The sequence below is a fragment of the Trichosporon asahii genome (genome assembly GCF_000293215.1).
Source record: "Trichosporon asahii var. asahii CBS 2479 unplaced genomic scaffold scaffold00050, whole genome shotgun sequence".
Lineage (NCBI taxonomy): Eukaryota > Fungi > Basidiomycota > Tremellomycetes > Trichosporonales > Trichosporonaceae > Trichosporon > Trichosporon asahii.
The window spans coordinates 431,765-444,183 of record NW_014040874.1 but is presented as its reverse complement, the minus strand read 5'-3'; the positions used below and the strand labels follow the sequence as shown (position 1 = coordinate 444,183).

At 59.9% G+C, this 12,419-nt stretch overlaps 7 protein-coding genes across 7 annotated transcripts; 4 read left to right on the top strand and 3 right to left on the bottom strand.

Annotated features, from left to right (window-relative positions):
* Positions 1–293: 293 nt before the first annotated feature.
* Positions 294–566, top strand: A1Q1_01409 (uncharacterized protein; the record flags this gene model as incomplete). The annotated part of the gene is made up of 1 exon (XM_014324448.1): positions 294–566. One exon carries the CDS (start codon positions 294–296, stop codon positions 564–566), a length of 273 nt encoding a protein of 90 aa, XP_014179923.1.
* A 308-nt stretch (positions 567–874) lies between these two features.
* On the bottom strand, positions 875–2,163 carry A1Q1_01408 (clathrin assembly protein AP47; the record flags this gene model as incomplete). Its single annotated transcript, XM_014324447.1, has 2 exons — positions 875–1,146; positions 1,239–2,163. The coding sequence occupies 2 exons, from the start codon at positions 2,161–2,163 to the stop codon at positions 875–877; spliced, it is 1,197 nt and encodes a 398-aa protein (XP_014179922.1).
* A 726-nt stretch (positions 2,164–2,889) lies between these two features.
* On the top strand, positions 2,890–3,816 carry A1Q1_01407 (Rho GDP-dissociation inhibitor 1; the record flags this gene model as incomplete). Its single annotated transcript, XM_014324446.1, has 5 exons — positions 2,890–2,898; positions 2,967–3,267; positions 3,450–3,511; positions 3,560–3,656; positions 3,791–3,816. 5 exons carry the CDS (start codon positions 2,890–2,892, stop codon positions 3,814–3,816), a joined length of 495 nt encoding a protein of 164 aa, XP_014179921.1.
* Positions 3,817–4,135: 319 nt separating this feature from the next.
* Positions 4,136–6,598, bottom strand: A1Q1_01406 (bud site selection-related protein; the record flags this gene model as incomplete). Its single annotated transcript, XM_014324445.1, has 5 exons — positions 4,136–5,562; positions 5,622–5,983; positions 6,151–6,289; positions 6,452–6,494; positions 6,560–6,598. The coding sequence occupies 5 exons, from the start codon at positions 6,596–6,598 to the stop codon at positions 4,136–4,138; spliced, it is 2,010 nt and encodes a 669-aa protein (XP_014179920.1).
* A 378-nt stretch (positions 6,599–6,976) lies between these two features.
* Positions 6,977–9,041, top strand: A1Q1_01405 (uncharacterized protein; the record flags this gene model as incomplete). The annotated part of the gene is made up of 6 exons (XM_014324444.1): positions 6,977–7,130; positions 7,176–7,212; positions 7,260–7,389; positions 7,519–8,076; positions 8,116–8,732; positions 8,819–9,041. 6 exons carry the CDS (start codon positions 6,977–6,979, stop codon positions 9,039–9,041), a joined length of 1,719 nt encoding a protein of 572 aa, XP_014179919.1.
* Positions 9,042–9,143: 102 nt separating this feature from the next.
* On the bottom strand, positions 9,144–9,790 carry A1Q1_01404 (uncharacterized protein; the record flags this gene model as incomplete). The annotated part of the gene is made up of 3 exons (XM_014324443.1): positions 9,144–9,317; positions 9,366–9,573; positions 9,669–9,790. 3 exons carry the CDS (start codon positions 9,788–9,790, stop codon positions 9,144–9,146), a joined length of 504 nt encoding a protein of 167 aa, XP_014179918.1.
* A 258-nt stretch (positions 9,791–10,048) lies between these two features.
* On the top strand, positions 10,049–11,791 carry A1Q1_01403 (tRNA (guanine-N7-)-methyltransferase; the record flags this gene model as incomplete). Its single annotated transcript, XM_014324442.1, has 3 exons — positions 10,049–10,392; positions 10,527–10,760; positions 10,855–11,791. 3 exons carry the CDS (start codon positions 10,049–10,051, stop codon positions 11,789–11,791), a joined length of 1,515 nt encoding a protein of 504 aa, XP_014179917.1.
* Positions 11,792–12,419: the final 628 nt, after the last annotated feature.

The following is a 12,419-nucleotide window of genomic DNA, read 5'->3' as shown; positions in this document are numbered from 1 at the left end:
GAACTGGCCGCATCAGCTGCAGCCGACGTACGGTCTAGCTAACAACAGGAACACGCCCGAGGTGCTGCTGCACCCCCTGATCATCTCGCGTAACGAGAGCGAGCGGGTGCTGATTGAGCCGTCGATCAACTCGATCCGCGTCTCGATCTCGATCAAGCAGGCAGACGACATTGAGAAGATCCTCTGCCACAAGTTTACCCGCTTCATGATGATGCGTGCGGAGAACTTTGTGATTCTGCGCCGAAAGCCTCTCCCCGTGAGTACCCAGACTCCAGCGATAGCTGGAGTCGTAAATGAACCCTCTCCTGAAAAGCGTGGCCGCACGAGGACCGTCGTACCGAGTACCGGAGAGCTGTGGAGGATCCGAATACCCAGCTGACACCCAGGGATACGACATTTCCTTCCTGATCACCAACTTCCACTCCGAGTCCATGCTCAAGCACAAGCTGGTCGACTTCATCATCCAGTTCATGGAGGACGTGGACAAGGAGATCTCCGAGATGAAGCTGTCGCTCAACGCGCGCGCTCGCATTGTCGCCGAAAGCTACCTCGCGACGTTCACGTAACCGACATTTCAGAACTTAGATGTTGTCAGAAGACAATAAATTAGCAACGGCTTTGTATACTAGAGGGGATATGCATCGGTACCCGCCACATCACGCCCTCGTTGGGCTGTGCGAGGGATCAGCGCTGTCGGTGTGTGGCCAGCATGAGGGGTCGGCCCTTGGGCACAGCAACAGTCTAGGCCGCATTCGTGAATCTGTCACGGCCACACGACGGCCATCTATTATATCCTGGCATCTCCTGGTCTACATGGCGTATACATAACCAAACATACGGGCGCGCTTGCGTCTTTACGCAATCGAGCCAGGCCTTACAACGGCGTGATGATCGAGGACGACTTGGCATCCGTGATCGTGCGGAGGACATAGTCGTCTCCGCTCTGGCAGATGTAGCGCACCCACGGGAGCGCGCTGTACCCGCTCTTCTCGACAATCTTGAGGTACCGGACCTGGATGCCGGAGAGGGTGAAGTAGGGGATCTCAAAGGAGACGCGCAGGGGCGGACGCTTGTCGAGCTCCTCGCCGACGACGGAGGGCAGACCGAAGTGCGCACGCATCAGGTAGTCCTTTCCTCCGCCGAGTTCTGAATGTCAGCTACCGCCTCCAAGCGAGACAGCCATGGCGACGAGAAGGTGACGTAGGGGTTCCAGTGCAACTCTCCCAGACACAACTCACGCTTGATCTTCCAGATGAACGCGCTCTTCTCGGGAGCATAGACGACGGATCCCGTTGCGGCGCGGAATTTCGGGCTGTCCGCGTCTTCCGGGACGGGGACGTAGATCTCGACATTGTTCGCCGTACTCTTGCGCTTGAACTGTCCGCGGACCTTGACCATGTACTCTATGCGCGAATTCTTGTACCGCTCGACGCTTGCCTCGACCCAGACAAGGGGCTTGACGGGGGTGGAGAGGCGGTAGGACATGAGCTCAAACTCGCCGTCGGGTGGGATGAAGGAGATGGTGCGGTCGTTCTCGAAACGCGACAGGCGCACGCACTGGTGGAACTTGACGTCCTCCATCTCGACCGACTTGCCGCGCGCCGCCCGCCCCGTGTTCTCAAACATGACCTTGTCGTTCAGACCCAGGCGCAGCTCCGGCATTCCACTCAGGTAGCACTTCATCTTGACGGACCCCAGAATCTCGGACCGCACGACGTTGCCGCTCGCGTTCACGAGCAGGTTGACACTCTCGATCACGTCCAGGAACACCTCGTTCTTGCGGTATCGGATGCCCTCTGAGCGCCAGGACACGGCATTCGTGACCGCCATGGGCGGGCGGACCTGAACCTCGAGCTTGTGCGACTCTTGCGTAATGTACTCCTGGAGAATCTTGGACTCGGTCGTCTGCGGATATCCAAAGTCCATCATCTCATCGAGCAGCTCGTAGATGATGACAAAGTTGTCCCGGATCGACTCCTCCTCCACTTCCTTAAAGTACTCGGCCAGCACGCTCACGAGCCGGTGCAGGAAGAGGATGATCTCGGCCGCGTTCGAGTTACGCTTCGAAAGCGCCAGCAGGTAGAGGTTGTTGTGCCGAATGTGCATGTAGTTGATACCCTCGTCGGAGAAACAGGGCTGGATCGGAATGTTCTCCTCCTCCATCTCGAGGATCAGCGGCAGGAACTTGTCGACGCATGAGGCGGGGACGTCGTCGCGGTATGATCGTTGAATTAGGGACTGTCAGTCAGCTCGAGGCCAGAGACGAAGCTTGAGTCAGCAGCAATGTGATCGCACCTTGCCCTTCATGTCGAGGATGGCGACTGGACGTTAGCTGTGCCTGCAGTCGCGTCGAGCTCACCGAGACTCGCCATGGCGGGCAGAAGATGCGCTTGAAGTGTTGCGCGGCCGAGGCGATAGAGAGGAAGTCACGAAGCGAAGAAGTCCAAAGGAGTCGTCGGCGTCTGTCTGCCTTGTTCGTTGTCGTGTGTGTCTGTGGGTGAGCGGTGCGTCGCCGTGCCGCGTCGTGTCGCACAGCTAGGGTGTGAGCGGGTGGAGGGTCTGATGTTCAACCCTTAAGTCGCACTCCCCGTTAAGATATTTCAGACAGAGAGCGATCGACCCCGTTGCCACGTGGACAATTTTACCCCGCATTTGCCGCAGGCTAAGGGACGACAACTCGCTCGCTGGACGTGACGTGACGGGGAAGCCCGTGCAGTGTGCCAGCAACGCGCCCCCTTATCGACTTGCTACTCTCCTTCCTTTCCCGTTGACAACTTCCATTCCCTCACTGTCTACTCGCTCGATACCCACAGTCACTACATCCCACAACCTTACACTTGTATACTCTCACACTCAACCCCGCCTGCATTCATTCACATACCACCCAAAATGGCCGACGTGAGCTAAGCATCTGGCAACGACAGCTGACATTCCAGCACCACGACGACGAGCTTCTCCCGACCCAGACCGAGGGCTACAAGGTTCGTCTCATCTCATTTAAGATTTCTGCTACATTTCAATTCAATGCTGACGCTCAGGTCGGTGAGGCCAAGACCATGGCCGAGCTCGCCGCCCTCGACCAGGAGGATGAGTCGCTGCAGCGCTGGAAGGCCTCGCTCGGCCTCACTGGTGGTGCCGGCGGCAGCGGCAAGAAGGAGGTCGTCCCCGTCTCCCTCTTCCTCACCTCCCCCACCCGCCCCGGCGGGGACATCACCCTCGACCTCACCCTGCCCCCCGCCGACATTGCCAAGCTGAAGAAGGACCCTAGTGAGTTAGCTCTTGCTCAATGGAACTGACCCCAGTCACCATCAAGGAGGGTGTCGAGTACAGCGTCGGCATCAAGTTCCGCGTGAAGAGCGAGATCGTCTCCGGCCTTAAGTACCTGCAGGTCGTGAAGCGTGCTGGTGTCACTGGTAAGTTGGCAGGTTCTCACCGCAACTGACATTCAGTCGACAAGACTGAGGCGATGCTCGGATCATATGGACCCCAGGAGGAGCCGTACACCAAAGTCGTAAGTTGATTTCTTGATGTATGTAACTGACCTCAGTTCGCTTCGGAGGAGGCGCCCACGGGCATGCTCGCGCGCTCTGGTTCGTACGCCGTGCGCTCGCGACTCATCGACGACGACAACAATGTCTGGATCGACGTCGAGTGGGGTGAGTACAGCCATCGCAGGGTCTGAGGCGAGGTGACGAAGGGTGCGAGGTTTCACCGCCTCACGCCGAGCACGCCTCGCCCGCCTCGTCTTCGCAACGCCCTCCGCGGAGTCCAAACACTGACCTCTTCCCAGGCTTCAAGCTGTCCAAGGACTGGTAATCGCGCCGACCAGGAAGCACTAGACGTGCGCCGCGCACACCACCACCGACCGAGTCGCCCATGTCCGCTTACGGGCGATCAGTCCGCTTACGGGCTGATCGCGGTCGGATACAGATACTACAGCAGCTTTAGGGGGATGTTATATTTTAATGATTGTTGTCCCACATGTTACCAACGGTGCACATTGTACTCCTGTGGGCCTGTCACTGACTTGTTCTGTGCCTCGTGAAAGCGTCAGGTATATCAGCCCCTCGAGCAACATGCATGCAGGACCGGGCCATCTCTAATGAACAATTGCTAGTCGTGTATCTATAGCACCTCAATACTCTGATCCCTCGACGTTAAACTTCTTGCCATACGTCAGATATCCCATCATGAGGTTGAATATGCCATCGGGCAGATTCATGGAGAGGAGGGTGTACTCGATCTTGGCGAGCCCATGGACCTGGCCGAGGGTGAAGATGGCATGCGCGATGGAGCTGGGGTAGCTGCTCTCCATATACCACCTGTGGTGGTAGGCCGTAAGCTTGATAGCGGCGTTGAGGGTGCGCGGCAAGTCGGCATCAGAGGCGTACATATCCAGCAACCTGAGCAGAGAGCGGGCGGAAAACTTGGCATCAAGGCAGCGCTGGAACGCATCCTTGGCCTCGTCCTTGTGGTGCAGCCGGAGTGCCAGCTCGCCAAGGATCTCCCACTCCGTGCCTGTCTTGCGGTACGACATGTGCTGGGTCTGGAAGTGCGAGATCTCGGCGCGCCAGATCGTGTACACGCGCAGATCCTCGTAGAGCACCAGGAAGAGATTGTCCAGCCACCGCTCACAGAGGCGCTTATTGCTGAAGGCGGAGCCCTCGAATTCCTCGTCCGACGCCGAGTCGTGCGCCAGCTGCTCGGGCTTTTCTAACGCGGGATGCGGGACCTTCTTCTTCTCCGCCTGCTGCTGCTCGGCGGCGGCCTGCTCTGCGTGCTCTGCGTGCTCCTTGTCGTCATCTGCCTTGGCGTCTGTGGGTTTCGTGTCCTTGTCGTCTTTCTCGTCCCCGGGCTTGTCGTGCTTCGCATCGCCGTTCGTGTCGGTTGCGTCCTTTGTCTCGTTGTCCTCGTCGTGGTGCGAGACCATGATCGTCGGCGTCGTTGCGCGGGAAATCCCGTCGTCCGAGTCCGGACTGTGGATCGCGCGCGTGGACGCGTTCTCGTCGTCGCCGTCTCCGTTGCGCGCGCCCGACGCGTCCATCGACGCACTGCTCTTGTGCTGCCTGTACTCCTCCTCCATTACGAAGACGGCCGATCTCGTCTTGAGCAGCTCGTCCCACCCGATCTGCGACACCATCTTGGCCAGCAGCTCGTAGGCCTTGCTGAACGTCCCCCTGAGTCCCGGGGCGGGGAGGCGGAGGAGCGCGACGTCGGCCTCGTTATCACGCGCAGACTCCTCGTCAATCAGGCCAGACTCGGCGATGAACTTCTTCACGGGCAGATGCGTCCGCGCAGGAGGCGGCATGCGGTGCAGGTCCCGCTCGTTGAAGGTGAACATCGGGCACGAGTTGAGCGTCAGCAGCGCCTTGTCGAACTGCCCCAGCTCGATGTGCGTCTCGGACAGCTTGGCCCAGGTTAAAAACTCGCTCGGCGCAGAGTTCACCGCCTGCTGCGCCACCTGGCACGCCCACTCCGCCTTGCCCTTTGAAAGCAGGAAGTCAACCTGCTGCAGCAGGATGGGGTAGCTCTTCGGCGCAGACTTGAGCGCGGCATTCATCACTTGGACAGCCTTAATTTCCTCGTCTGAGAGTTAGAAAGGCCCCAAGACGACAACTCACTCATGCCAATGTAGCTCTGCGCCAGGAGGGCAGCGACCTCGGGCTCCTTCTGGTATATCCGCTCAAAGAGGTTCGCAGCCTGCTCGAGTCGGTACGCGTCGGCAAAATACTTGATGATACCCGCCGTGAGGTGGTTGGACACAATCGTCGCGACTTGAACCTCGGGGTCCGAGCCAAGGTGCCAGCCAGAGAAGAACATGTCCTCGGCCGCCTTCAGGAAGCGCTGCTCGCCCTCAATCGTCGTGATCGGGTCCATCTTTCGGTAGCCAGCCAACCGGTATGACGCATCGTCGGCGTATCGGATCGCACGCAGGAGCGCAGACAGGTACGTCTCCTGCCAGAGCTGCGGCGTGGCCTCATGCCTGTCGTCAGTTGCAGTCACATCGGAGCAACTTACCGCTCGCCTCGGACGTCTACGACGTACGCGTCGACACCTCCGGGAATGCGCACCTCGACGCGCATGTCGACCCGCGAGAAGGCGTTGAAACAGCTACCCCGTCAGTGATCGGCTCTTCCGCGAAACACTTACCAGTAGGTGCCTGTTCGGACACGCCAGCCGTTGCCCTTGCCGAACCACGCCGGAGACTCCTCGATGTGGAACTGGAGCGAGTTGAGGTACGCCGCGAGCGACGCTGATGATGAGGCCTCAACACCGGAACTGTTGTCAGCTTTGATTGAGGAGGCGCTGTAGCTCACCAGTAGTGATAAGAGCCGACATCCTTCTGCGTTGTCTTCTGGCCGTAGGATTTCACGACATGGCACAGATCGGGAGGTCCCAGTTCACGGAACGAGCCTGCATGTCAGCTAAAGACAGAGCTTCTGTAGCTTACCCAAAGTCTCTGTCCTAGCGGTGATGGACTCTCCAATGTCGGTCTGGGAAGTCAGTTGATATGTTCGCGTCGCAACGTGCGCGGCGTCAGGGTTGAATGAGAGCTCACCTCGACGAACTCTGGGATGTCCTTGAAGAGCTCAGACATCCCTGTAAGAAGAAGATGCGGGTGGTTGAGTGAGCCGAGCTCTTCGTTTTAGGGTTGGAGGGAGGGGGCTTTGAGAGGGAGAGGAGGGAGGAGGCGGAGTAAAGTAGAGGATAGAGTGAAATGTGTCGATGCGAGTAGCGTCGAGGTGGTGGTGTAATGAAGCCTGGACGTTGGATGATGTGGCATGGGCGTAGGACGCAGGGACAGGGACTGAGGCCAGGAACGGGTGGACTCTGATCGCGTCTCATACATCTTGTGCCGCGTGGACATCCTGACACACTCCTTCAATCGACCGTCCTGACACAACTCACGCCTCAGCTCATCCTGCTGCATTCCACACTTGCACAACCACCACCCAAAACTCACGCAGCACCGACCATGCAAAAGGAGGTGAGCTTCACCGACGACCACTCAGCTGACAGCCAGGGCGCTCTAGAGACACCCGGCGCCGGACCATCGCGGCCGCCAAGCCCTCCCGCCCTTCCGGAACCTCTCCTTGACGAGGCCGACGAGGATGCCGACAGGGAGCTCTGTAAGCTCACTACCAGTACAACAAGCTGACCCCAGTCCTGCGAAGGCAAAAGGAGTACACTGATCTGGAGAGCTCGGTCGAGGTGAGTTGCATGACGTTGCATAGTGCGCTGACCATTTCGTAGGCCAGTGCCGAGTTGTTGACGTCGCTCGGGTCCTATCTGGAAACGTTTCAGGACAACCTCTCCGAAGTTTCCGGCCAGATTGCGGACCTGCAGCAGCGGAGTGACGAGATCGAGCGACAGCTGAAGGGCCGAAGAGTGAGTTGACTTGAGCTTACGGCGAACTGACTGCGACAGGTCATCCTCCCTCCGCTGAACGCGCTCCTGTCCGACCTTATCATCCCCACCTCCCTCGTCCTGACTATCCGCGACACCGAGCCGAAACAGAACCCGCAACTATGGCTGCAGGCCGTCCAGGAGCTGGAGGAGAAGCTCGTCTCGGTCAAGGCGCGCGGCGCCAAGGTGAAAGCGGCGCGCGAGCTCGAGGGCGTGCTGGAGGCGCTCGCCTTGAAAGCGATGCACGCCTTGCCGCCGTTCCTGCTCACGCTGATCCGCCCGCTCCGATCGGCATCGAAAGGACTCAGCACGAACCTCGCCGTCATGCAGACCAGCTTGCTGCTCAAGTACCAGCCGTTCTACAGCTTCTTGCTCCGACAGAGCCCGCGACACGCAAAGCAGGTCGAGCGGGGGTACGTCAACGCCGCCCGGTCGTACTACGAGACGGCCATGCGACGGTATGCGCGAGCTCTGTCTACCATTCGTGCTCGGACACCAGAGAAGTCGGAGCTCATCGGCGTTGTCTCGGCTGAGGAGGCGGCGGCGCCCGTCGACAGGACACCGCCGAGCGCGAAGCAGACATACGGCAAACTCAAGTTTGCAGAGCTCAATATGGAGGATGATGAAGGGGCTGTCGTGCTCGCGTACACGATGGACAACAAGGAGACTGTGAGTTGTTGGTTCACGCTGCACTTTAACTGACTGCAGACTGCTCCGGTCGAACAACTCTTCCGATCACTCGGTCTCGTGCTCCTCGACAACGGTTCGGCCGAGTTCACCTTCATTGTGCGCTTCTTCGCGCGAGCTGGTTTGGGATCCGGCTCGTCGACGCCCAAGCCGCCGAATGTACGATCACCGAACAGCACGCCGTTAGACTCGCCCGTACTCGGGCCCATGTCTGACGCGGGCAAGTCGCGCGGCGGGCGACGACGAGGCAATGCGGCCGCCGCCTCCGCCGAAAGCCTGAAGGACGCGGAGCGAATCTGGAATGAAGTTTTCGGCTCTGCGCTCGAGTATACGACGCAGTTCTTCCAGACGATTGTGACGACGCCGCCCTCTGCCGCATCGCTGCTGACCATTATCCGCCTGAACGACGAGCTGATCAAGACAGCCGAGTCGCGCGGCGCCCTCCCCCTCATCCCCTACCTGACTGGGTGGAAGCTGGCCCTATGGCCCGTGTACCGCAAGGCCATGGATGCGCACATTGACAGCATCAAGGCGCTCGCGGACCAGGCCGAGGGCAAAGGATTGACGAGCTGGGTCAGCAAGGCCGTCAAGGACAGCCAAGTGCGACACGTTGCGCTGCGGTACGCTGTTCTCTTCTCGTGTGTCGTCGCGCTCGCCGATCAGGCCGAGGACGCGATGCTCTTCTCTAGGTGGGTTATTAGCCTGGTAAAAGATTAACCCGCAGCATGCTCCGGATGCGCAACGAGCTCATCCGCCTGATCAAGATCCAGGGCGACAAGATCAAGGATGTGCCTGCGCGCCAGTCGTTCCTCTCGTCGACGTACGAGATTGTGATGCGCGAGCTCGTCGCTGGCCCCGGCGCGCCGACAAATGCGCACCTGCAGTCCGAGCTCTCCTTCTTCCGCACGCGGGAGGAAGAAGCCCGCCGCCGCATCTCAGTCACATAGCAAGAAGTGTCGTTGGTTGGCATGCATGCTTGCATTCTTTGGTTTGGCCCGCAACAGACGTAAAGGTGTTGGGGTAATTAATCTTCTAACCTGTCTGTCTAACTACACCTCCTCGTCATCGTCGTCCTCGTCGGCGGCGGGGGCTGCCGGCTCCTCGGCCGCGGGCTCGTCGCCGTCCTCGTCGTCGTCGTCGTCGCCCGCCTCGAACTCCTCGTCGTCCTCCTCCTCGTCCTCCTCCTCGCCCTCCTTGAGACCAGCGGCAGCGAGCGCCTCGGCCTGCAACGTCAGTCATACTGCTGCCGCGTAGAGTTTCGGGTGACTTACGGAAGAGTAGTCGACCTGTTTCCTGCGACGGGGCCCGCGGACGATGAGCTCATCGTCGCTGTCGTCCGAGACGTCCTCGTAGTCCTCTTCCTTGTCCTCCTCCTCGGCGGGGGCGGCAGCCTTGCCCTTGCCCTTGTCCTTGGGGGCGTCGGCGGGGGCATCCTTGGGCTCAACGGGCTCAGCGGGCTCAGCGGCGTCCGTCTTCTGCCTGTTTCGTCAGCATGATGCAGGTCTCGTGCGCGTGCGCGTGCGCGTGTAGCACGAGTCTGTGCCCCGACGCGTCTGGATTAATGGGTGACTCACTTCTTCTCAGCCTCGGGGGCCTCGGCATCCTCCGCCTTGCGCTTCTCGCCAGCCTGCTCGGGCTTGCTGGCGTCGACGACAGGAGCAGCGGCGGTCTCGGTCTTGGTCTCCTCGGCGCTCATGGTGGATGGCGTGGATATGTGATGCAGACACTACAATTCCCTCGCTTCGCGCCTCTAAACAAACATGACCACGACATGTACGTCAGTCCCCTTTGGTTGCCATTTTGGGTGGCACCCGGATTGGCACACGTAATAAAACCATCCATGGCACGTGACTCGGAGGGTAGTGCCTCCCAAAAGTTCAATCCACCCTGTACACACCCAACGATAACAAACCAGCTCGCCCTAGCAGCAAGCAAGCAAAGCAAGCAAGCAGCAATGGCGACAACCTCCCTGCCCCCCTCGGCGGTCGCGTCGAGCAGCGCCCACGCCGTCGTCGCCTCGGGCTCGACCGTCCATCTTGTCACCGGCGACAAGGTCGCTTCGGCCAGCAGCGCCGAGGACGCCAAGCAGGAGCTCGCCGGCGTCATCCGCAAGGTCGCCATCAGCGCCGATGGCAAGTACGCCGTCACGGCCGGCGATGACAAGAGCCTGCGTGTCTGGGAGCTGAAGGAGAAGCCTGAGCTCGTGTCTACGCGCCAGACGACGAAGCGTGTCGCGGACATGTGTTTCGACAAGGACGGCAACATTGTCGTCACTGACAAGGTTGGCGATGTCTTCAGGTGAGTTGGATCTTGGGCGAGCACAAGGACTCACTTGGCTGGCAGCTGGCAGAGCTGCAGCTACCAGTAGTTATCACCGAGTGCTGCGTAGCTATGCAAAGCTGAGGTCGTGAAACCGGTGAGCTAACCACCAGCTACCCGTTCGAGCCCCGTGCCGTTGAGAACCGGCCGCAGGGCTTTGTCGTCGCGTCCGACCCGAGCCTGAACCCGGACGGCGACCTGTTGCTCGGCCACGTCTCGCTCATCACGCAGACGCTCCTGACGCCTGACAACAAGCACATCGTCACGGCCGACCGTGATGAGCACATCCGCGTCTCGCGCTATCCGAAGGCGTATGTCATTGACCGTTTCCTCTGGGGTTCCGAGGGGTGAGTGTTTGCTTTGGTGCCTGCAGCCGAGCACAGTCGAGCTCAGTCGAGCGAGGTGGTCGCTGAGGTATTGCAAGACGTGAGCTGACGCCAGATTCGTCTCTGCGATCCACATCCCGACGTCCCGGCCCAACCTCCTGCTCTCTGGCGGCGGCCAGCCCACCCTCCAAGTCTTCGACTGGACGAGTGGCGCTCTCCTGGGCCGGATCGACATTCTCGCCGCCGTGTCGCCGTACCGCGCCATCCGCCCGCCGACGCGCAAGATCAAGGGCAAGCGCAAGGCCGTCGGGTCCGACAGCGGGCTGATGCCGAGCGACGACCCCGCCGCTGCGGGGTGGTTCACCGCCCCCGAGGGACACATGTACCCCATTGGCCAAGGGGTGGCGATCACGCAGATCGGCTCGGTGGTCGTCGACGGTGTGACGGTGGTGCTGTTCTACTCCCGTGGATCGAGCGCGCTGCACGCGTTCACGCTGAACGAGGACGGAAGCGCCGGCGCCATCCAGACGGCGAGCTTTGCCCACCCCGTGCTTGGCTTTGCGCCCGTTGGGGCCCAGATCCTCGTCACGCTCGACAACACGCACGCTGCTATTGCGTCCGCTACGGTCTCGGCTTCGCCCGTGGCGCTCGTGTCTGTCGCTTCTGACGGCTCCCTCTCGTCCGCCGACTCTCCCCTCCTCCCCGCTCTCTCCGAGTCGCTCTCGACTCCCTCTCTCCAGATCCCCGCCTCAGATGCGGCAAAGCTCAACCTCTACGGCGACCTGCAGATCCTCCCCCGCCGGCCCGGCTTCGAGGAGGACGAGGCGCAGGCCGGCGAATCCTCTCTCCCCGCCAACGTCGACGAGCTCGCGCCTAAAAGGCTCGGAAGACTCAAGGCGCAGGGACACGATGTGCATATTCCGGCCAAGAAGAGGAAAAAGAGCAAGGGCGAGAAGAAGCGTGAGCGCAACGCTGCTGCTGCTGCCGGCAAGAGCGGAGGCGAGACGAGCGAGGCTGCTGGCGACGATGAGGAGAGCGCCATGAACGCTTAGGGCTTCTGTTAGGTTTTCATAGATTTATGCACTGGGGTATCGGATTAGCTGGATTAGAGCTTGGCAAGCACCGAAGAGACTTATGCTGATGTATACAACTATCCAGATTGGACAGTGGCATCTGCGACGTAGCTGAAGCAGCGGAAGTAGCTGAAGCAGATGGCTACTTCATACCTCGGGTTGTAGGGCATGACGTATCGAGATGTGCCTATCCTCATGCCAGAGATAGCGTGCTTAGTCCGAGATGTGGTGGTACTACCGACACCCGAGGCGAGGTATGCAGTAGTGGCTGCAGAGCATCATGCAGAGCGGAGGCAGCCATAGGCGAGGGAACACCAGTCGCGATCAGTTCTTGCGCCTGGCTCACATGCCGTCATGATTCATCATGCAGGTTGAATAGTTTCTCTAATTCACTGAATAATCGCGATTAGCGCTGGCTTTGAATAATGAGAGTCCTACTGGCTAGCATGACCGGCTGACGCCATGACGGACCTGGGCTCAGGTGTCAGCTGCAGGAAACCCAGGAACGAAAGGCACGTGTGCCTGTGACGTCTTGCTTCGATCCTCGACGCGTGTTGCATCTCAGCTCACAACCAAGGTTAATAATCCCCCGATCGTCATACGCACT